The sequence below is a fragment of the Aquila chrysaetos genome, chromosome 25, assembly GCF_900496995.4.
Source record: "Aquila chrysaetos chrysaetos chromosome 25, bAquChr1.4, whole genome shotgun sequence".
Classification (NCBI taxonomy): Eukaryota; Metazoa; Chordata; class Aves; order Accipitriformes; family Accipitridae; genus Aquila; species Aquila chrysaetos.
The window spans coordinates 8,856,275-8,880,414 of record NC_044028.1 but is presented as its reverse complement, the minus strand read 5'-3'; the positions used below and the strand labels follow the sequence as shown (position 1 = coordinate 8,880,414).

General features: G+C 42.1%; 2 protein-coding genes across 5 annotated transcripts in view; one reads left to right on the top strand and one right to left on the bottom strand.

Annotated features, from left to right (window-relative positions):
- Positions 1–7,851, top strand: part of POLR3E (RNA polymerase III subunit E) — a 32,303-nt gene extending 24,452 nt beyond the window's left edge. For 2 of the 3 annotated variants that reach the window (XM_030001253.2, XM_030001252.2), the window contains exons 19-21: positions 3,648–3,725; positions 4,658–4,783; positions 6,975–7,851. In XM_030001253.2, coding sequence (XP_029857113.1) covers positions 3,648–3,725; positions 4,658–4,783; positions 6,975–7,031 — 261 coding nt within the window. In that variant the 3' untranslated portion in view covers positions 7,032–7,851. Of the gene's footprint in view, positions 1–3,633; positions 3,726–4,657; positions 4,784–6,974 lie in introns of all 3 variants that reach the window. The other variant, XR_005931418.1, reaches the window with a different exon arrangement.
- CDR2 (cerebellar degeneration related protein 2) lies at positions 7,361–24,110 on the bottom strand. Of its 2 annotated transcripts, XM_030001260.2 has the most exons (6): positions 23,837–24,110; positions 21,210–21,241; positions 18,223–18,335; positions 13,379–13,527; positions 12,940–13,104; positions 7,361–11,722 (listed from the first exon to the last, which is right to left on the bottom strand). In XM_030001260.2, exons 3-6 carry the CDS (start codon positions 18,259–18,261, stop codon positions 10,855–10,857), a joined length of 1,221 nt encoding a protein of 406 aa, XP_029857120.1. In that variant the 5' UTR covers positions 18,262–18,335; positions 21,210–21,241; positions 23,837–24,110; the 3' UTR covers positions 7,361–10,854. The 2 variants fall into 2 exon arrangements, with proteins under 2 accessions (XP_029857120.1, XP_029857119.1); XM_030001259.2 differs by lacking the exon at positions 21,210–21,241 and having other exon boundaries at positions 23,837–24,108.
- Positions 24,111–24,140: the final 30 nt, after the last annotated feature.

Here is a 24,140-nt window from a genome sequence, read left to right as displayed (position 1 = left end):
AGTAGAGGGGGGTGCATGGGGGTGGCTGGCTCCTGCCAGCTCCCTTCCCACGGTCCCTGCAGTGGCAAGGTTCTGCACAAATTTTAAGGATATTTTCGAGGTATCAGGAAATGATGTAACCATTGCTGGCGTCCTGCCTGGCTAGGGTAACAGGAGAGGAATGCAGCCCTGTGCTTACGGTGAGCCTTTTGGACTAGTCCTGATGCCAGGCTCCTGGAGAGGTAAGCTCAATAGTTTACCTCTAGGATTATTCCAGCTGATAAGTTTTTTTCTGGCAGACTCAGCCCCTTTCAGTCTGGTTTAGCTATAATGAGAGGCTGCCTGGCAGTGGCTATTTTTAGGGTGTGCTCAGTTCTTGAGTGAGACACATCCCAAAGCCAAGGGCTCCTCCCTGAGAGCTTCCGTTTTAACGTGGCAGCCCTGGGGACCTGGGCCAGCAGTTCATCTCCTAAAAGCCCTGCACTAGCTCTGGGGGCTTAGAGCAGGAAGGGGCACAGGGCAAATACTGTAAACGATATTATGGCAGTGGAGAGTTGTTTCAAGGTGAGGCTGGAGAGATTAAGATAAGGAACATAAAATGGCAAAGGGACAGCAATGGCAAGACAGTAAAGCTGTTTGGACAGAGCAGCATGTGTCTCAGAGTCGCTGATGGCATTTCCCGCTCCTGCAGACAGGCTGTATGACAGCAGCAAGCAAGCAGGGTGCTGTTGGCAGCGGTGTTTGCAACAGTTTGCAGAGTAAATCTGGACGGGAGGAGGAGATCCTGTGGGGTTTTCTTCCCAAATAAGTATTGTGTTGGTTTGGAAGCTGTTTCCTCACAGAAGGGCCGGGTAAACACAGCTGCATTTCAGACCTGTGGCTGAGGCAGGAGGAGTTTGCACTCTGGGTCTGTGTTGAGTGACTTTCTCAGAGCGAGGCAGCTCGTGGCTGGGTGCTCCTGGTGCCCTGCATTTTGCCTTTCCTGCTGCAGCAGTTTTCTGGAAGGAAGCTGAAGTGTTTGATTTTATCTGTGCTGCAAGCATACAAGAGATATTATTCCTCAAAAGCAAATGTCCTTAGGAGAAGAGAATTGTGTCAGGTGTTGCGAGCCTAATAAACCTGAATCCTGGCTCTAAATCAAGTGTAAAACCTTGTTATAGTCCAGCCAGTTGGACCAACGTGAGAGCCAAAGCTGCTAATCCCACCGGGCAGCTCCTGCTGCACAAAACTCTTCCTCTTTGCAACAAGATCAGGGGCAAAGGGTGAAAGGAAAGGCTGAGCTTTCACTCCGCAGTGCACAAGTCTTTTGGAATGGTGTGAGGGAGGCTGGGAAGAAAGGTTTGGTTTGTACCAGCAGCTAGGATTGAGGGATGCTGAAGCAATCAGGACTGGCTTGTTAGCTTTTCATAGATGATTGATTTAGGTTGCTGGGCGGTTACAAGGAATAAGTTGTTAGTAACAGTCAGGAAGAGACATGTCAGGAGTGAAGGCATATGCCAGCATTGCTTGTTAGTCCCTGCTCCAAGGGGAAATGTTAAGGCAAATCTATGGTATTTTATTTTTTTAGGAGTTCGGGGCATGGAGGGGAGGCAGTTGTGTTCGTTCCTGTGTGCAGGGGTGTGAGGCCTCTGCCTCAGAAAAAACAGATGTATTTCTCTAGCTTGACACATGGGAAAAAAAAAAAAAACCAAAACCCCGTCATTTTTGGAGCCTGAAATGAGCAAGTGTCTGGTTCAGTGTCCAGTCTTCTAGAGTCCTGTAGTCTGCCCCAAAACAGAGATGACAAATACAGCAGAAGCACAGTGTTTGTCAGTAACGCTGACTTGGGATTAGTGAAGCAGATAAATACAGAATAAAGTCTGAAACTCTAAAACCTGCCACTGTAAATGTAAAAACCTCCAGAAAGACCCTACAATGTACTTGGTGCTCTCAGTTGAATACTGCTTTGGATGGTCTGGAAGCAGATGCTGCTGACAGGAAAAATCTAGACATCTTGCCATGAGATACTGGCTAAGGTCCAGGCCCTGGGATTGCTCTGGTATGTGGTGATTGACCTTCCACCAGTAGGAAACTGTCCCCGTGCAAAATTCACAGGATTCCAATATGCCCAACAGTTCCCTTTTAAAGCTCTGAAATGGTTGGTGGTGTGCCAGACATGGCATCAGGGCCCATGGCACTGGTGTGGGTTACCCCACCGTCACCAGAAGCATCATTCTCTTCGCTGGGTGAAGAACTGGCTGGATGGCCGAGCCCAGAGGGTTGTGGTGAATGGGGTGAAATCCAGTTGGCAGCGGGTCACAAGTGGTGTTCCCCAGAGCTCAGTATTGGGGCCAGTTCTCTTTAATACCTTTATCAATGATCTGGATGAGGGGATCGAATGCACCCTCAGCAAGTCTGCAGACAACACCAAGTTGGGAGGCAGGGTCGATCTGCTTGAGGGTAGGGAGGCTCTGCAGAGGGATCTGGACAGGCTGGATCGATGGGCTGAGGCCAATTGTATGAGGTTCAACAAGGCCAAGTGCCGGGTCCTGCACTTGGGTCACAGCAACCCCACGCAGCGCTACAGGCTTGGGGAAGAGTGGCTGGAAAGCTGCCCGGCAGAAAAGGACCTGGGGGTGCTGGTCGACAGCCGGCTGAATATGAGCCAGCAGTGTGCCCGGGTGGCCAAGGCAGCCAACGGCATCCTGGCCTGTATCAGAAATAGCGTGGCCGGCAGGAGCAGGGAGGTGATTGTTCCCCTGTACTCGGCACCTCGAGTCCTGTGTTCAGTTTTGGGCCCCTCACTGCAGGAAAGACCTTGAGGTGCTGGAGCGTGTCCAGAGAAGGGCAACGAGGTGGTGAGGGGCCTGGAGCACAAGTGTTGTGAGGAGCGGCTGAGGGAGCTGGGGCTGTTTAGTCTGGAGAAGAGGAGGCTGAGGGGAGACCTGATCGCTCTCTACACCTACCTGAAGGGGGGTTGTAGTGAGGGGGGTGCTGGTTTCTTCTGTCTGGTGGCTGGAGACAGGACGAGAGGAAATGGCCTCAAGTTGCGGCAAGGGAGATTTGGGTTAGATATTAGGAAAAAATTTTTTACTGAGAGGGTTGTCAGACATTGGAACAGGCTGCCCAGGGAAGTGGTTGAGTCACCATCCCTGGAGGTATTCAAAAAGCGAGTAGACGGGGTACTTGAGGACATGGTTTAGTGGGCATGGTTGATGGTTGGACTCGATGATCTTGAAGGTCTTTTCCAACCTAAATGATTCTATGATTCTATGATCAGTCAAACATGGCTTGGGCATATCAAGGCACACATCGGGGTGCCATGGTGCTCATCCCATTGCCTAGGCCATAGTTAGCCCCTTACTAATTTGGGGTCTGTATGCTGCAGGATCACCCAGCAGAACAGGTTTGATACAGATCGTGTTTCTGTTGAAGTCATCGGGCCTGCGAGAAGGTGTCTGCCCCACGGCTGCAGGATGGGCCATGCCTGAGCAGGCACAGGGGCTGCCAGAGCAAAGCTACCCCTTCGAGTGTGGAATGGGAGAGGAGCTTATGTTGTTTCAGCAGTTCTCATTACATGGCAACGACGTTTTTGATCCAGTAATAGGTGTCCAGGGATACTGTGTCATAGAATCATTAAGCAGAACTCATTAAATAGATGGTTATTTTTAACAGCCTCTTGTTCTCAGTTTCCTCCACAGACTGCTGCTTCACCAGATGAACTAAAGGTCTATGCGCTTTGGGAAGCTGGTGACACTTATGATCAGGTAAAGATAAAAATAAGTGACATTCCCAAATATATGTTTATTGAGCATTTGGCATTGTTTGAATTTGTGTTTCTGGAACTGGTACAGCAGGCAGTTTTCCTCTTTCCCTGTTGAAGTGTACAGTTTTCAATACCAGCCTGTTTCCAGCTGAGAGGATAGCTCTTAGCTCACAGGGTGATCATTGCTGTGTCAAGAGAAAGCGGTGTGGGCAGAAAGAACGTAGTATGTTCAGTACATGTCAGTAACTAGCTCAGTGGAATACAAATAATTTTGAACCTGCAAGGAGAAATGATTCTCCAGTGCAGGGCTCACATCCGAATCCAGTCCAATTTTTTTAATTATTTTTTTTTTTCCTTTTGGTGGTAATGCAACGTTAACCAGAGATTAAATGATGTTGTTACCTGATGTATCTGTTTATACTTAGAATAGGAAATGATTATGGCATATGTGAGCATCTCCCGAGTTTTAATTGCTATCAGAGTAAATGAAGTGAAAGGGAAGGTGCCTAACAAAATGTGGATGGACAATGTAACTCCTGTGTCCATGATCTAAATAAATTTTTATAGGAAAGAGTCAAGCAGTATCCAGCCTCCTGGCTGGAGTGGACCATGTGAACTCCTGTGGAAGCATTTGAGAGGAATATCTTGCAGCCCCTTCTTCAGCATGTTCTTGTACCTTTGGAGGTGCCCCAGGTCATAGGACGGGTGCAGGTCTGGCCACAGGGTAGAGAGAGATCCCTGTAAGGCCCTCAGAGGCTAGGGCACTGCTGGAGAGCAGATGTGTATGGGACCGTTTCAGGATTACAAAGCAAGAATCCTCTAATGTAGTTCAGTAAATGTTTTGTACAGACTAAGGCACATGCAGTTTTGATATATAGAAAGATAGGAATAATTGTTCTTCTCTTTGTATTTATGATACGTTTTCTTTTAAAGCATCGCCAAGTTTTGCTTGAAATCTTTTCGAAAAATTATCGAGTGCGCAGGAATGTCATCCAGAATCAGTTGAGTCAAGAATGTGGAGAAGATCTAAACAAGCAGGAGGTGGATAGAGTGCTAAAGGTATGTTTCTATTCCATTGTGGGTTTGATCCAATTAATACATGAATTTTTAATGCTTGGTTTAGCAAAGGATCATATTTTACCTTGAATTGACAAATGATAAAGATGATAGAACAATTGTTGTTGGAATGTGGACAAAGCCTGTTTTTCAGCTTGTTTTCTTAAAAATAACGCTTGTCTCATTCTGCCTTCTTTCCCTCCGATGAGTAGTGATTTTGACTCACACGTTATTTTGTATTATTGCAACAAATCTTCATTTGTCATCTTGGACCAGCAGAGAATAAAGTGTAGTAAATGTGATACTTCAGAGTTATTTTTAAATAATGTGGAGTTACTTCAGAGTTATTTTTAAATAATGTGGAGTTAAACATTAAGGAGGTGGGAGGGTTCTGCACAGTGTTCTGAGTTAACCAGCTGACTGCTGCTGGTTAATGCTGAAGAGCACAAGTGCCGCATATTCAGAAGGAAGTGCATTTCATCCTATAGTAGGACGTGCAGCAGTGTACGGAGCAAAACCCTAGCCAAAACAAGCAGGCAAAGTAGTCGTTAACACATTTCATTGTGAATGTTTATTTGAATCCTTTCATCTCTGTCTTTGAAGGTGCACCATTTACTTGCTAAAGAAGTTTAACATATAAAGTAGGGACCACACAGGCCATGATTGACAAGCTTTAAAAGCGATGCAGGATGGTTTAAGTAGAAAGTTGCCAACTAATGTAATACTTAAGTCATTGTTGCTGGGCCTTTGCTCACTGTCACCCACTTCAATAAGACAAGTGCTTAAGTACTTTATTACACTGGGATCTGAAAACAGAATAATAGTATATTTGAAAAATTACAGATCCATTGCTGTGATAATAAGCCAACTGGTCTTGCTTGAAAGAACCTGGTCGTCTTAGCATTAAAATAAGCTCAGACATTTCTGCCTGCTAGACAGTATTTCATGTGGCTTGCCTGTGCCGGGAGATTTGTCAAGCGACTAGATGAGCTCAAATATCAGCTCTCCTGGAACATCTAGACAATGTACTGGCATTAGTTTTTCATGATGCTGTTGCTATTTAACAGATAACCTATTTGTAGAAAAAATACCTTCCCCTAAAAAACTGGGTACTGTTTTTATGTAGGTCGCTAAGTCATCGCGCGACCAGCCTTGTGTAGTGTCAGGCCTCTTTGCCTTGAATACATTGGTCACAGAAGTATGTGAAATTAGCTTTGTTTCTGAAATTAAATTTAGAAGTATGATTTGATGAAATAGGGCAATTCTCTGGCTTCTTTAAGCCACGAGAGAGAGGATTCCTCTTTGAATGAAATTGGATTTGTTGACTCCTGTTTCCCCATCTGCCTGTGCTCCTTTTTTACACACAGAGGAACAGACTGCCAGGGTTTGTATTTTTGCATCAGCAGATCAAGTCCGCAAACCCTCTTTCTAGCCCCCACACTTAATTTCTTATTTGTTTTTGTGATGTGCAGGTCCCAAGACTTCAGAAAAAAAGATAGTTTTTTCCCTTTAAGCTACACAGCATCAGTTTTGTAGCAGTACTTAAGCCCGTGTTGAATTACCTAAATGGAAGGGTGGGAGCAAAAGAAAGAGAAGCCATTAGCTTAGAACTGGAGAGACTTGGTGCTCATCTAATAGAAATAAGAAAATGAGCCACAAGAAAACCCGCTTACTGAACTCCTTTGCTGTGGTGCTTACTCGCTGTAAGCTTAGCAGACGTGTGGTCGGAATACCAAAGCACGGTTCTGAGGTTTGACAGTTCATTATCATAGAATGTTGTTTCTTAAAAGGCTTCAGATCTGGCGACCGCTTTCACGCTCCAGCCTGTTCCCGCTGCTCCCTTCAGTCTCTCCACCTGAGCTTCAGCCTGTGTGCGCCCCAGTTCCCTTGTCCTCACCCCTCCCCACCACCTTTCCTGAGCTGGCTGCTGCATGACCCCATCGTCTCCCCACAGAAGCCCCGTTTCTTGCTGCCATTGCATTGTTTGTCCTCCTTGTGGCCTCTCAACCTTCCCCCTCTTGTGTTCGTCATCTTCATTTAGGCTATATGGTCTTCAGGGTGGAGATAACCTGCTGCTCTGGATTCGTGCTCTCTCTTGTGCTCTGGAGAGGGGACTTGGGTTATTGATCACATTGATTGCCCCAAAGCCAGACAATGGTTCCCAAGACCATACGGACTTTCCCTTTCTCCCCAGGACTGCTGTGTGAGCTACGGCGGAATGTGGTATCTTAAGGGGACGGTGCAGTCTTGACAGCGGTGGTAGCGGTTTCAAGCAATCTCCAGGACGAAAGAGGAAACCTGCAGTGGGCGGCACAGACGCAGTAATGCCGTGGCCTCGGGAGCGTGGGGCAGGATCTGACCCACTTTGGGGCATGTGGGCATTGCAGACAGACAGTCACGGATACCCCAACACACACACACACACACACACACGTCTGCATGGCCGCCTAGGCGCGCGAGCAACTAGGAAGACAACATGGGACCCTGTCTGCAGCTTGATTAATCGGGGATTTCTAATGTATTTCAACTCTCGTTCTGTTTTGTTATAAAGAAAATAAAACCACATACTGACAACAGACATGATGGAAAATCATAGTCTAATACTTTATTTTGTAAGTAATGCCAATAAATTAAATTTGTTTACAAACATCCCAGTTTTTGTTAAATACCTAGATGCTCATACTTTAGTCTGAGCGTTGTAATAGCCCTTGCAGCCCTCTTTATAAAAAAGAAGATAGTCATGTTCATGGAAACGTCAGGCCTGGGAGGGGGGAACAAAATCATTGTCTTTGAACTCTGTACAACATAGCAATTGTTCTCACCTGTTGTCTGTGAAATGAGTTATTTGGGAAAGTACCTAGATTTGAAACAGATGTGGAACTACTACTGGATTTCTTTTATTGGTGTGGGTTTTGTTTGAGGGATTTTTTGCCATTACTGTATGCAAATACAGTGAGGTAAGTAAGCGAGTGCACGCTCTGGAAGGCATCCAGCTGTAGCTATCACACGGCAACAATGTAAAACCTCTATTTTGTGTAATTTTTTTAATAAAATTTTATCTTGAAGGTCAATTCTACCCTGCCTTGTATTTGTCCAAAGAAAGGGAAGCTGCACCCACTCCTTTTATAGCCTGAAGGCTTATGGAGGAAGCAAAGGTCAGGAATGTTTAGTAGAGGCTGGAGGTAGATAGTAAACCACTTTACATCGTTCTGCTTGCATCATATTCTTCAGGGGGTAGCTGCCAAGCAAAGGGCCTGTTGCACAAGGCGCAGTAACTGATCTTTTTGTTACAGGTTTATCATTGAAGCCTAACTGCAGTAAGATAAGGAATATCCTACTGTAAGCACTGTAGAACATGGTTATTTTACTGGTCATGTTCTTTGCTATAATTTCCATCACATGAGAAGCTCAAGGAGATTCTATTAATTTCATCTACTTATGCTCAGAAAAGGCTGAGTTGTTGACTAAAATAAGCAGATTAAGGTAGTTAATCCAGATAAGATTGGCTAAGAATATTGTTACCACACTTATGGCATTTCACATTTCTGTGGAAAATACCTACTGTTAAACTGCGAAAACTCTACCTTAATTAATACACTAGCGTGGTTCATTGACTGCATCAATATAACTGGGAGGTGTTTTAAGTTCAGGCAGCTTTTGCAGCCTTTGTCTTGGTCTGTTGCACGCACCCATGGCTGGCACTGCCCTAGTGCAGCCCTGCTGCCATAGCGTTACCTATGGCTGCGCCTGTACGGCTTCTCTCCGGGAAGGCCAGAGCCTGAGAGAAGTTACGAAAGAAGAACCCAGCCTTGGAGTTTTTTTATTGCACAATATGCACGGGTAAGTGTTAAAGTACAGTACAGCCAGAGCTTAGCAATGGCACAGGTAGCCAAAGGGAAGTTACATTACAGAAGAATCAAGTAGTTCCATGGAAATAATTTTTAAAGCATAAAAACTGTATGTATGAAAGTGCTCTAAATTAGCCAGCAGTAATAAACCACTGAAGATCACCTATTTAACCAAAAATTCTGAATTGCTTTTACATATCTTCTGGTCCAGCGGGTGTGAATCCCCCTTCCCCAAAAGTGGTGAGGAATATTAGTAGTAAATCACTGGTGACTAACAGTGTCATGCCTTTCTCATTTAAGGTTACTGCTTTCCCGTATCTGAATTGGGCAGACCTCCAGGTGATAAGGATCCAAGTGTTAGGGAAAAAGCAACAACACAGTTAACCTGATGGCAGAACAGCAGCTTTTCTGCCCCCCCCCCCCCCCCCCATTTTGAACAGCGCTGCCAAACACCACAATGAGGAGAAACTACATAGTTCCCTCTGGATTTCTATCCTAGATAGGCCTATCCTTTTCCATATAGCATAACCTTTTTAAAATACAAACTTAATGGGAACTCCATCCTAGCTCTGTAGATGTAGGAAAGATGGCAAGACTAGATAATGCAGGTGCCATCTGCACCTAGTTTACTGTTCCCTGATTGGCACAGATGGGCATAGTTACTAGTTACACATGTAGCTTGACTGGATTGTTTATTTGCTTAGAAAAATAGAAGAGCCAGATTCTTATTTTTAAATAATTTTCAGAATGCAATACATGTTTTGGGGAAAATCCTACAATATGACATCTTAATACTGCAACTGAAGGACAGCTATACACAAGCATAACAGGATACAACATAAGGCAGACAGAACTGCAACAGCAGCAGCTGAACTAAAGCTGAGAAACTGTCAATGTTCTGTGTCAACTGTTTGGTACATCACAGTGACTCAGGCAGTAAGTTGATTCCAAGAACAGCTGCCCAAATTAAGCTATGAGACCCTTTATAAGGAAAAGGATGTCACTTTTCATTGTGCCTTTCCTCCTCCCCTGAATCTCTTAGCCTTTCTTTTCCTCACACTTTGAAGCAGTTTTAAAGAATGTACTTCTCCATGTTCTTTGTTTTTCAGAATTTGAATATGTATGAATTACTATTAGGGAGTGGAGAAGGGGAAGAACAAGAGCGTGGTCCCCTGTTTTCAGTAGGGTGTGTTCTGGCAGTGTTGTGTCCATCCTCCCACCCCCAAGGCAGCATGGAATAAATAGGTCCACAGAAGCTGACGCTGGAAGCAATAGACAGAACAGCATGAGAAGGTTTTACCTGGCCCATCTCCTTCAAGCACTTGGAGTTTGTGATATTTAAGAAGAAAAGCTATTCCACTATGTCAGTGCTACTACTAAAGTTAAATAGCTAAATTGCAACTTTCTATCTTACCAAATACACATAAAGATGTGCAGACATTCCACCAAAGAACAGTAGGTCCCAAATAACATACATAATCAATTCACAGTATCTTGCCTTAAGACAAAGTGCCCTACATAAGAAACCATACCTAAAAAGCCACGCGAACTTCACATCAAATCCTTTCTTAGTAGGAAGACATTTACACCAATCTGTGGGAGAGCTTAGTGCATGTGGAAATGTGGTATTAGCTTCAAGCAAGCACAGTGCAGGCTGCTGTGCCAGCTCTCCGCCTCCCTGCCAAAGCAAGTTCAGCTAGACTGCTAACTTCATTCTCGAGAACCAAGGAGAGGCTGCCCGTGAACTGGTCAGGGGCTTTGTTTTTGTTCATTTTCTACACAGATGTAGTTACAGGGCTAGATCATCACTGCAAACTAAAGGAAAGCTTTAGTCTGGTTCCTTGTGAGAAATACAGTACAGCTTTCTTAGCTCTGTTATTTTTGACATGAACTAGGGAAATAGTGTCAGTTACTGCTCTGGCCAGAGATTAAGTGTAGGATGAAGTAGTAGTGTAGTACTAAGCTATGACGTTTGTTTGCTTTACAACCACTAGTTTGTGTGACAGTGCTAAACAACGTTAAATCTATTGCTACATAGCTACAGGGAGACTAGCTGTTAACTAACTAGCTTGTTAACTACAGGTCTACAAGCTAATTCAAAACATTCATTCTGAGTGCTCAAGAAATACATCAGTATAAGGGGTCTTCTGACGCTTGTATAAAGTTCTTCCCCTTCTTGACTAACATTAGTCATCAAGAGAAAATGGGTCATCAGCATGTCCAATGTTATGGCTGAGAGGAGAGGGACTTGTACTTAGCTCTGTGTTCATCTATTTCTTCTTTTGTTTTTCTGATACAGCTAAAAATTTCCTTGAAGAGTGCTTTATATTCAGGAAGAGCGTTTGCGGGAGAGTCACTTAGCTCCACATTTGTGAATTCTTGATTGCTAGCTGAAAGATCATACTGGGTGTTCCCCACATTTAGGTCTTTGGAGTACTGCTTCAGCGTTTGTACAGCTTTGTGTTTCAAAGAATCTTCATCCATTTGACACTTCTTCAAAAGTTCCTCATACTTCACTTTCAGAGCATTATACTGAGCATCAACTTCATTAAGAACAGAGATTCCTCGCTGCTTCACAGCTTCAGCTCTCCTAATACATGTTTCTTCGTGGCCCCTTAGAATGTCTCCCCCTGCAGCACTGCTTAGGAAAGTTTCGCTGCTGCTCCGTTTCAGTACCTTCTTCTCAAGCTCCGATACAGTCAGAAGTCCATCATCTGCCGGGCTCTGACCAAGCTCCCTTTCTAAAGATTCCTTGAATGAAATGAAAAAGGATTCTGGCACCAATTTCTCTGCATTATGGAATGTGTTTTCAGACTGAAGTATTTGTCGCATTTCAGCTACTTCCACTTCCAGCTCCTCTGCACGAGCCCGATATAAGTCTATATCGACAAGCCTCTGTTCAAGGTCACAGTTCTCTTTTACCATAAGACTATATTCCTCTTCCATTGTTACCCTCTTCTCTTTTTCTAGGTTAAGTTGGGCTTGCAAAACTGTAACTGCCTTTTTTAAGTTCTCATTTTCTTCTTCTAGAGGACTTAGCTGACTATCCATCGAAGTAATCTTTTCTGCAAACACATGATCATAAACAAAATACCTGCAGAAACAAAAGTGTTATCAAATTTAGGAAATACAGCTGAGCACAACTCCTGAAGTTTTCCTGTCCTGGGAAACTAATGACAGATTTAACCTGTGTGCTAACACACCTCAAAGTATACATAGCAGTCATTTTACTAACTTATTGGTCCATTTAATAATCAGAACAGAGTTTGTTACTTAATTCTGTCAAATCAAGCCTCCCAGCTTAAGCAGAATGGCAGCTCGTTAACAGTTTCAAGTTACCAACAAGCTTATTGAATAACAAGATCTATAATTTAAATAAACATTGCCCCCACGTATCATGCAATACTTTCTGACACTTGGATTATTTTTCTGCAGCACTCCACTCTTATAACTTTTGTCACTATGGATTGTGGGAACAAGCTTCAAAATTGACAAGGCAATTCTGTAGGCTGGTATTTCCACAAGCCTTTGGCAGTTTGAAAGAATCCACTTATCTTTTGAATTGTCAAGAAATAACTTTTTTGGATGTATGGATTTATTCTACAGTCCTACCTCCATGTAGTGCTGAAGCCCAGACACAAAAGCCTGTTCTGCCTGTCTGTGGAGGTGCTTCACTTAAGAAATTACCTTCTAGGTTTGAAGCTAGTCTGAGCTTTTACCCCAGGTGATTGTCCTGATGGGCATACTAATGCAGTTCAGCTGGGTAAAACTGCTCTAAATTAAAAAAGCAGCCCAGATCTCCTAGCACCATTTTACCAGCTTAAGCATCGTTTTAACCAGCTTAAGTTCAGTAAAGCTATTGCAGGAATCCTGCCTTCCTTGAAAAAAAAAAATAAAATACCCACAGACATCCAAGGAAAGGGTAAGTTACAGAAAATATTTTGCATTTAGGATATTTGTTTTTCAGAGTATCTGTGTGTATGCTCTTATCTGACTGAAAATAGTGGGGTGCAAATTGCTGTAAGCTTTCTAGGCTACGTTTTGATATGGTTGGAGACTTTGGGAGAGAATCTTTCAGGACAGAAAGTGGAACCTGCAGTTCCTCTCACACAAAGACTAGTGTGGTCTAGAGGTATGCCAGAAGCAGTGGCAACACCACACGGTGCAGGACTCTACAGATATTTTGCTAGTTGTGAACGTCAGATGTTTTTCTGCTAGCTTGTTTGACATCTGTGCTTATGTCTTAGTTTTTAAAGCTTTGCTTAAAATAATTTCAGTATTCTCTTTGCTATGCAAGGTAAAAAGTCTTACTGGCGAAGGTCATACAGCTCCTTCAAACATGAGAAACTATGCACTGATCTTGGCTGGTCAGATCTCTCATGGTTCATCCGGCCTCGTCCAGTCTTTTTCAATTCTTCTACTTGTCGTTGCAGGTCATCTATGTGTGTTTGCAGATTTTCAATAGTCTCTGTCAAGCTAAAAGGTGAAGGACTGCTGTTAAAAACATTTGAATGCTTAGTCAAGGAGATGGGAATTACCCATCCCCTCATATTGTAGGTTCTTCTCTGAAGGCTGCTCTTTGGCCCCAAAAGACCTTTAAATAAAACTATCCATTCAATTTAACAGTATTGTAGAACACCACTAGACAGAGACAGCCACCCAATAACTACACAAATACACTTGGACTGCTCTTTGTCATATTATCAACTGGGCCGGGGAGGGGGGGGAAACCCTAGTGTAAGTTTGTTACCTTAATATCTTTTGTTGTGAAGCTCTACTCTCCGCAACTAGCTTTTGATTAGTGTCTTCCAGTTCTCTTGCTGTCACATCCAGCTGTTCATAGACTTTTGCATGCTGATCATTCATCTGACGCAAGAGCTCCACTTGCTTTGTGAGGTACTGCAAGACAGTATTGCTGTTACTAGTTTACACTTGAAACACAAAGACAGGACTATTATTCTGCATTTTTTCTTCACATTCATAGAGAAACTACTAAGTTTCAGAAATGTAGATTCCAGTGGTTGCTTTGGTAAGTGTTCAGTTGAAAAGGCACCATCAGTAACTCAGCTAGGCAGCTTGCCTTTGTCATGGAGGTCAACCCAGGCTGATCAACCAGCCTTTTATCCAGAGGAGCTGGCTTTGGTTGTGCAAGCTGTGTTTATCTAGCCTTGCTGCAGCTAGGCTTTTGCCAGAACCTGAGCCTTCTGGATTGGGTTTGTCTGTACTGCAGTCGTCACTGATGCAGCCTTGAATCCAGACTTCAACATAGCCCTTAACTATCCACTGAGTCCTTCTAAAAGTTGCAGTGGGCTCCAACAGAAATTTTCCAACAGTGTTGACCCAACAATTTTCTTAGCATTAAAACTGAAGTATTGGGTAGTACCATCCATAACTGGATTTCTTTTCCGCTGACCTAAGTTCTTCCAGTCTGAAGCAGCATTAGGTTCAGCAGAACAGAATTTAGGTTGTAGTCACACTTAAGAAAGTATGTGGGCTACTATGTGTCAGGAAGTATACTCAAATTATTGAATTTAATCTTTAATTACTCACAGGGAACTATTCCAGTTACTATAATCCCAAACAAAGGTCTCCTGCCTTTTTAAAAAATAAAACTCCACATGAAGTATTCTCATTTTAATTCTCTTTAGTTTTACAATTAACGACATAGGCTGTTAAGTTTCTTGAATAATGTCAGAAAGCTTAGAATTCTCAGTCTAAGAGCAGTTAACAATCACCTAAGGCTCTTAATACAAGTGTCTTATATTGTCCCACCCAGGATAGGGCTGATCCAATTCCAAAAATCTACAAGAAAATTTGCAGACTGACTTGAACAAAAAAAAAAAAAACAAAAAACCTTTAAATCTGAAATACTTTGTTCTTGCATAGAATTTATTTCTTGCAATATATTCTGTATTACTACATGCTACTTACTGAAAAGTAAATTTCAAGTAGGAACATCCAGCAGACTTCTAGGCAGAATTACTTCTCTTTACATAGGCCTGCTACATACTCGAAACTTCTAATATTCTACTTAACCTTTTACCTCATTAAAAGATTGGTGGGTTTACATTTTAGGCAATTTAAGAACAGATAATAAGTTAATCTAGGACTAGTAACTGCTACATACAGACTTCTAGAAGATCAACATGATAGCAGTTGGCTAGATCCTTTCATAGCCTGTGCGCACATGACCGAGGATTTATACAAAAATAGTACATGGATTAGCAGCAGAATCTCAATGTGACCCATTTCAGATTAACTTTCCCTATTGGTTATTCTCAGAAGGAGCTGGAAATCTTCAGACTTTCTTCAGCAACAGGAGCGTGGCTAAGCACAGAAGCCAAACCTTTGGTGCCAGAATTAGATGTTACTACTTATTACAATGGGCTTTTGCAGAAGTTTTAGATGAATAGAAGAGGTGAAGCACCATTTTCTTCACCTTGCATCTCCAGTATCTTCAGTGCTGGTGTCAAGTTGGTCTGCTATAACCAGGCCACCAAAACAAAGTACAGATGTGGTAATAAATAATTTAGAAGTTCACATTTATTCCACCTCCCCTGCAACTGAGCACCTAACAGGAAGCAGCATTTGAGACTTCTTGCATTCTACCACGTGATAAAAGGAGAGTGTCAGTATTTCTGAAGTCCGAGTGCTGAGAACAGATTCAGACAGGAATAAAGTTGCCCTTTCAATCCAGCGTTTATTACATCTACAGTGATTAGTTAGTGGCACACGTGTCAGCACAGAGGTCAGATATAATGAGCCAAGGCTGTAAAACGCTTAATATGTTAGCATTTAATATATTAGATGTAATCTTAAGCATCCCAAAGCCTTTGACCCTTCCTTTTCAGTTCAGACAAGGTAGTACCATATTTCAGAATGATTTCTTGGCCAGTTCTAGACTTTGCTACCCATAAGATGTGAATTAATAGGAAAAAAACCCCAGAGATTTACACTGATATACTGCACTGAAAAGGCTACGCAGCAGAGTAGCTACAGGAAAAGCTGAAAGATCACATTTAGGTTAGAGACAAGTACTTGACAATTAGGAAAAATCAAGCACAGAGACTGGATATGCCACTTGCACATGTATCCTGTGCAGTGGGGTATCCTGCGCTCCCAAAGACAGAAATATAGGTATGAAAATAACTGACTGAACTGCTTTTACCAGCTAAAAAGTACTGCACCTTGCATATGCTAACTTTTATTCCCATTTGTTTCAGTGAATTCCTGTAACAATCCCTTGTGCCAGTAAGCTAATATATTCAGTTCCTCCATCTTGAGGTTCTCTGGGTATTTGAAGAAGGGGAGCATTTGATTTTCCCTTTTCTACCAGAAATCCAGATGCAAGAGAGACTTCTTTGGAGAAAGAAATGTTTTGAATTGCTATTACACTTTTAAACTGCACTGGGAAAAGACAGAAGATTAAGACAGGTGGCGGAACAGAGAAGACAGCATGTTTTTATGGTAGATACAAATACGGTCTACAGGTTCTTTGACTCAACACAGTGAGTTGGGCAAATAAAGGTGCAGGCACTACTTAGATGTCGGAAGCATCACGAAAACTGTTCTCCCTTTTCTCTTCCCCCTCCTTTTGGGGGGAGACTAATAGGACAACCCAATATACACTCCTGCCCACGTTGGGGGAAAAGAGCAAAGAGAATAAAGAGGTATCAGATAAAGCCTTCAAAAAGTAGTACTGCACAAGTCTTGATTTGTTTTTTTGGTTGGCTAAGCAAAGCAAGATATTGAGAGAATGAATTAGTCTGTCACTGTTTGAGGTTGTCTGAACATACAAGTACTTGACCCTACAACACACCAACAACTATAGGTCACTACTGGAAGGACACCTTAGACCACTTCCTGGTGCTGAAGCCCTCTTACGTTGTCAATAAACACCAACCCACAAAAAAAGCTTAAGCAAATAAACTAGATTAAACCAACAGGATATTACATCCTTAATCACACTAGACTATTTCTATAAATGAACACAGCTTAGCAATAATGTATTTTCCATATTTCAAGATAGTGTTAAAATACAGCTGCTTATTAAGTAGCTACACCCAATGAGCCGGGTTAGTTATCTATCGCAAAGTTATACTGTGTTATTTCAAAAGGTGTGTTGTAACTGTGTCAAACACTTCCTTAAACACGGTTGTTCATACAGGTGTTGAACCTCAAGCAGAATAGTATTTGTATAGCACCTTGAAGTGTGTGTCCTCTCTAATCTTAAGAATTAATCTTTTTATAAAAACCATCATGGCAATGAGTTATTTTAAGTTTCTACATAAGTAAATACATTTTCTGTAATGCTGTGGCACTAATATAAGCATCAGCCATTCCAACCATTGTATCACAGAATGAATAAGACAACAAAGATGATGTTTAGCATGTAATAGAGGAAAGAGACAAAGTATGAGGTACAAAACAGAAGTATCTTATAAAAAAAAAAAAAAAACACAAACTAACAACCCTGCACTCAGAAATTGTGCAGCACCTAATGAAAATGCTGTATTTGTGTTAACATGACTACTTTAAAGACACCTATATATTTTTAAGTATTAAGCTTAGGATTCTTTAAGTTACCTGTTACCACTACAATAAGTGTTTTAAGTTGCAGCTGTACAAAATCCACACACTGTCCATAACTGCAAAAGTACTGCCTGCACAAAGGAACCGAGATTCTGTAAAAATCTAGTGTATACCAGTCACAGCCTGTTCCCTGTGATTCGTACCAGAACCAAACTGAAATGCTGACTACATTTCCAATATGCTGTCAGTCAGCAAACTACTGAATATTTAATAATTTCATTATTAGAGACCATGCATTGCCCTCTAATAGCTGAAAAAAATCCATTATGCTGACAAATGCTGGGTCTGCAAGAACACAGGCAATATGAAAAAAAAAAAGAAATTGCCAAAATGGCCAGGTTTTTCCACCACGTAACACAAAGGTGAGTGGTTTTGAAAGGTGATGATTTTTTTTTCCCCTGAAAAATACATAACAATATTATCTACTACATCCTGTATTTAGATACTATTTAAGTGTTTGGGTTTGCTGGGGTAGTTTGTTTGTTTGTTTTTTTAATTAAAATAGACTTTAGCTCCCTTTACCACAGCTCAGTTTAGTGGAAGTACATATCCTCAGGTTTTATTTCAATCTCTCCTACACTTATCAGCATTTAAATTTCAGTGCTGTAACCACTAACAGTTTCATATAATGATTTAAATTATTAATTTATTATCATCATATAATTTAATGTCATTTTACCTGGAAAGATCAGCAAAATTTAGCAATAAAATAACTGATGTAACTTTTCTGTACAAAAAGAAAATACCAGTCATTTGTCACTAAACAAGCCAAATGCAACATGAAGTTTAATGGCACAAAGCTTCCAGTAATCAGACAAACACTTCTAACTATGATCAAGCTTATACAGGTTCTCAAATTCTCAAAGTAGCACACGTGGTTAAAGGTTGTTCAGTATTTTTCTTTAAAGTGTCCATCAGATATCAAGAAATTCAGGTCTCAACTTATGTGCTGTTATGTTGCAGGTCTAGATGCTATAACACTTGGATCCCTTAATTATTTACCTCTATCTCCTGCAGTTGCTCTTGATTTGTTGCATACATTTGCTGTAAAGATTCTTCTAGTTCAGTGTTACGGTCCAGTAGTGTTTTCCCAAGCTCAGCAGCAAGGTGAAGATCTAACCAAAGAAAACATGTTTGCACGTAAGTTATAGAGCCAATAATATAATCTAATTTTAAAGCATTTTACTTGACATGGGTTTTTATTGCTGTTATAACTGCTCTAAGTTATTTCCAGTACCCAAAATGAAAGTTAGCTTATGCTTAAGTATAACATTCATATACCATTTATAATGCAAGTCTAAGTCAATCCTGAAACCTAGAAGATACTCTTTATTTCATGAAGCTTCCTTAGTTCCTTCCTTTGGCCCCTCAGCCACAGGTCAGACACATCCAGCCATCTTCTCTTCGCTTCCCACAATCTGCCTAGTACTGCACCAGCATCTCCACCCCAGGTGTCCGTTAGCAACACTTCACCATGTTTACAGCACTCATATTTTAGAAGAGTAAGCATAAAAGACCCTGTAAATGTTCATCAGGGTAGACCCAGGCCAAAGCTGACTGCACTGTTACTTACTTTGCTGTTCATCCCCATTACCCCTTCACCAAGGAGCTCAGGTCATACAGGATCAGTGTGCTAAACAAAAGTTTCAGATGCTCTTTATGGTGAAACAATAATATCAAAAAAACCATAAAACTGATAAAGAAGTGTAGCTATTCTGCTTTTCAAGCTCATAAACCTAGGAGACAAGAATTGTTTTATGTGCTCCAAAACATCGTTTTAAATGTCATTTGTTCTCAGGCACTTAATCTCAATTTCACTTCAGTCATCTTCAATCACCTCCAGGGTGCAGTGACTGTAGTTGCTTCAAATTAAGAAATAAGTCATCTGAACACTCAGTTCCTTTCTAGAGGAAAGCTTGATATTTGTTCAACAGCATCAGTAGTGCTAGATATTCTATATTATTATGTTTAAAGACGTGTAATTTAAAACCTAACATAATGCAACAAAGAAATAAATCTTGGTGTTATTGCTAAAACTGTAATTACTCTGTGCAGGGTATTACACGTTAAGAATCCAACAGATTTCTAAAAATCTCTAGTTTTCCAGCTCCTTCCCATCACCTGGACCATGACCAGCTTGTCTCCTACATGCGTGCAATACAATCTTGTTAGTTTTCACATAGAACTAGCATCACTATGGGAGACTGAAGAAAAAGTCAAGAAAAACTTAGATTGACTTCAAGAAGACCTAAATTAAAATACAAGAGACATGTATTGCATCATCAGTAGTTGAAGCTAGACGAGAAAACACACCCCATTTTCATTTGATTAAGATGCCCTTGTTTTAACATGTTATCTTACCTCTTTCCTGCCCTTTCCCAATTATCTTATCAGCTAGTCGTTGTAATAGATACAACACTGTTCCAAGATTGCTTTGTGCTAACCTTCAGTTTGGCAGCCTGTCCAAAATGATTACTCCATCTACATACATAAGCCAAAGACCAAATTCAGACTTACAAGGACAAGTGAGTAGGAACATTTGTCTATTAAGTTGTTTTGCCAGAATTGGACGTCTACAACAGCTCTGGTATTCTTTACACATTCTTTACAGCTACAGTGCATTGTTTCCTACCTCAAGATCAGATTCTTAGAATAAATGCCACAAAAATTATTTAAAACAAATCCCACTGCATGGGAGTTCTTCACAGTTTCAAAAGATGTATGACTAGGAGCCACATGGCATGCTGATCTATACTTAGGAGTTTATCCTCACATAGCTTTTTCATTGTAACACTACTTGTTCAGAAACACAGCCTATTCTAGAGCTGGGATTTAAAGTATTTGGATAAGGAAACCTTAAGGCATCCTGCTTAAGTTTTTCCCATTTTTAAACAGAGATTGTACATTGTTTACCCATGCACAGAGTAACTCCCAGTCAAACACCAAGCTGTTTGTTCTATCACATTACAGAATACTGTAATCTTCAAATCCAGTGAATCTGTCATCCTATATAAAACGGAGTCCCAATTCACAAGTTCTCATACTACGCAAATCTTTACTAGGACCCACAATCTTTAAAGCTAGTCAACAATACTGGCATCATTCAAGGCAAAGACTAAATAGTTCATTCTTTTATTTTAATAGAGTAGAATAAGAGCTTTAGAGAGGATTTAGGATTATGTTAAAGACGTAATGCATAATGGAATTACTTGCTGCCATTTCCCTTCCCAAAGTGAAAGTTTGTTCTGATGTTTAAGTACATTTAGGAGTTGATAGTTTCATTTTTAAATGCCCCCTCATCTACTAAATCAAGTAGCATATACCACACAGTACTTTGAATACAATGTGAATAATAGAATTCATGTCATTATACTTACACACTCATTCTGTTCATTAGAATGGCAGAAGCACAGATGAGTTACTATGTGAGAAGCATGCTATTTTGTAATTAAGGCAATTTGTTTCTGAGGGGGAGAAGACAAGTGGAAGAGCTCAGGAACATGCAATAAAACCCTAACTCCTACCCCTGGAGAAAGCAAGGACTGAAACAATTTCACCTCTCCTAAAATTAAGAATTTGTTTTGAGTCCATTTTTCTACATTGTTAAGTACCTATAAGCCCTACAAAGAGCAAATTTTAAGAGCGAGATGTGCAATATATATGTTCCCAGATACAGAAGGAAAACAGTTAATTTACATTTCTCTTAGAGAGTTACTGTACAATACTAGAAGCACACTGCACTTTCTGTTGTAAATTTATGTAAAGTAACAGCTAAGTTCTGCCACAGACATGCATTTTTTCCTTTTCACCCTGAAGATGTAAGCAGAGAGGTTTTTAATAATGCAAACTGCATACGTGCAGATCTTAAGATCTTCATTTTAGTAAATCTGATCAGTTGTACTGGTGTTTAACATCTCCATCAGAAATCTCCAAACCAAAACAAGACTTCAAGGATAAGTCTTCTATGATGTTAAACAGCCCTCACTTACCAGCACTTCTCCAACCTCTTCTGACAGCGTTACTATAATTGAGAAAAAGATAAAAACAGTACAAAATCCTTCTCTTCTACTTTTCCATAACCCACCTAACAAAAATGATTCAGAGAATTTTCAATCTAAAAATAAGCCTGTTCTTTTCAACAGTAAAAGGCATTAGTAGTGCAAGATAAGTAAGCAAGCCTGGTCGAAGTTTACTTAACTGTAAAATTAAACCCTTAACTTTTTTTACTTAGCTTCATATTTCCTACTCCATGTTCAGATTACCCTCTGTTCTGTTAAAGCAAGTAACAGCAAGATGTAAAAAGAGCAGTCATGTAAAAATTCTTTTTCAAAGGTCAGCATACTGCAGCAAAACATGGATGTTGCAGAAGGAAGGATAGCTGTTCCCATCCTTAAAAGAATTCCATGAGCATTCTCTTTTCATGAACAGCATGCCAGAAAAGCCCACCTCCATTGTCAAGGCAAAAGCTTTTGGTGCATACAAAGACTGTCAAAGTTTTTCCAAAAACCCTACCCTAGTTTTAAGTTTCAAAGCCCGGCTGACAAGGACTACAAGCTTGTTTCAGGGTGCTTCCTGGTGTTTTACAACCTAGGTTTTCTCATAAACTTACTCCTCAGTTTTTAAATGTGCACTGATTGTTTGGGTTGTAAAAAGTTTCAAGAGACCTTGATAAGCGACCTTACTACTCTGTTTACATACATTGGTATTGCTTAGTCTTTGGAGGAGTATCTTTCAGATTCCAGGAATAAAGTATAACAGAACACTTAAAAAAAACATTCCTGTAAGGAATTTCTTCTTTGCATTTCAACTTGCCCATCAGTTTATTTTCCTTCTTTCCCTTTTGGCAGGGCTATTAGTCACTTGTATTTAGGCTTGTAAAGAGATAATCCCCAGAAAAAGATTGTGCAAATGTTGAGAGAGCATTAACCAACCCTCAAAATGCACTAACCTCTAGAATGGAATACTGTTTCTTAAAAGCTCACAGTAGAGAGCCAAATGGTGATTATTTCACTCATTTTAATTAAAAGATTAAATTAAAGAAACATCAATAAGGCCAGAAGTCAGTTGCTATACATTTTGAAGTCTCTTTGTAGGTCTTCTACCCCATAAACGCTGACATAGTAAAAACATTGCTAAATCATGTCTTCAGATTTTCAATTCTCTTCCCTTTGACAGCAAACTATGTTTTTGGGATCTTATTTAAATTTATTGGTTTGTATCCTAGAGCCATGAAAACATCTATTTTGAGCAAAGAGTACGTAAATACAGCTCTCAAACAGTTAGCTATTTTATAGTCAAAGCATACAATTAGAGACACCTATGCCCGTCTCAAAAAAAGTTTCTGCTGTCAGATGCCCCATCTCAGCGTGAAAACTGCTTAGCTAGGAAAGGCTTTCAAAAGTATCTTTCTTTATGGTTTATAGTACAGTAGCACCTACCAATCCCAAGAATTAATGTACTTCAATGTAAAAGCCAAAAGCATAAGGCTGGAGCAGGTTTGTAGGAAGCCACTTCACAGCTTTGAGCTGGCCTTTTAAAACAAACTCAGGATTAATAACAAAAAGTAGAACTAAGTAAATACCAGTCATAAATACCACTAAGCTCGTAAGGAAATTGCACATGCTTCCCGTATCACATCTGTAGAAGATTTTTAGTGCAGTTATACTTGGTATATTCCTGTGACTCCTTCCTCATGTGTGAAATCAAGGATAGCATTTAACTCCTGCAGGTAGTGTTTTAAGACCTATTGAGACAATGACATACAAGAGCTAGATACGTGTAATTCTGATGGATAGTGGAGTTATTCATATATTTTAAGAAGAAAACTTTGAAAGTTTTTAATAATGAACCTGCAACTAATCGAGCACAGCGACATTCACAACTCCATCGACTAGAAGCCCTTACGAAAAGGCTCAACAGGGTGCAATATAGCAACCCACCCCCACGCTTCCAGCGCCCGCTATTTCCAGCGCCTACCCTGCATAGCTGCTTTACGTCCTGTCAAGGTGCAACTTTTCGGAGAGCCGCTTCCCTCCCTCTCTCCCTCCCTCCTGGGCGGAGAGGAACCCGGGCACAATTCAACTCCTCTGCAGCAACCCCTTCCGTCAAACAAAGACGGCTGCAATCTTTTATCGGTAACAGCGATCCTCTCTCTGCCTACGCGCCCAAGGCGGCGGGAAGCACGGCCGTGAGGGGAGCCCGGGCTCCCGGCTGCGACACTCGCGGGGCGGCACCAGCCCCGCTCCCGCCGCCGCCCCGCGACCCTCGCCGGCGCCTTCGGCCCCCTCACGCCCTTCCCGCCGCCCCGCCCGAGCGCCCGGCGTCCCTCCGGGCTCCAGCACCGCCGCTGTGGCGGTGCCCTGCGCCCGCCCGCCGCTCCCTTCCCTCCCACGCCCTCCTCGCCGCCCCCCGCGGCGGCGGCTCACTGCAGCCCCTTCCCTCCTCACACGCCCTCCTCGCCGCAGCCCCTGCCCTCCCACGCCCCCCGCGGCGACGGCTCCCCGAGACCCCTTCCCTCCCAACGCCCTCCTCGCCACAGCCCCTTCCCTCACACGCCCCCCGCGGCGACGGCTCCCCCGCCGCCCGCCGCCGCTCCCTCTCCCCCGCCCCGGCTCACCTTGCTGCAGGTCCTGCTGGTCGTACCAGGGCTCATCCTCGCGGATCTCGAACTCCTCCACCAGGCTGTCGGCCAGCATCGCGCCCCTTCCCCTCACGGCGCGGCGGGAGGACGAGGCGGCAGCGCTCAGGCGAACGAGTCCCCTCGCGCCGAACGACGGCGGGGCAGGGCAGGGCAAGCCGGCAGCCGCTCCTCTCCTTAAAAGCCGCCTCCGGCCATTGCCGAGCGTTTCCGGACTTTGCCGAACCTCTCCCCCTCCTGGTCGGGCTGCGCGAAGCTGCCGGCGGCAACGTGGCAAGCAACA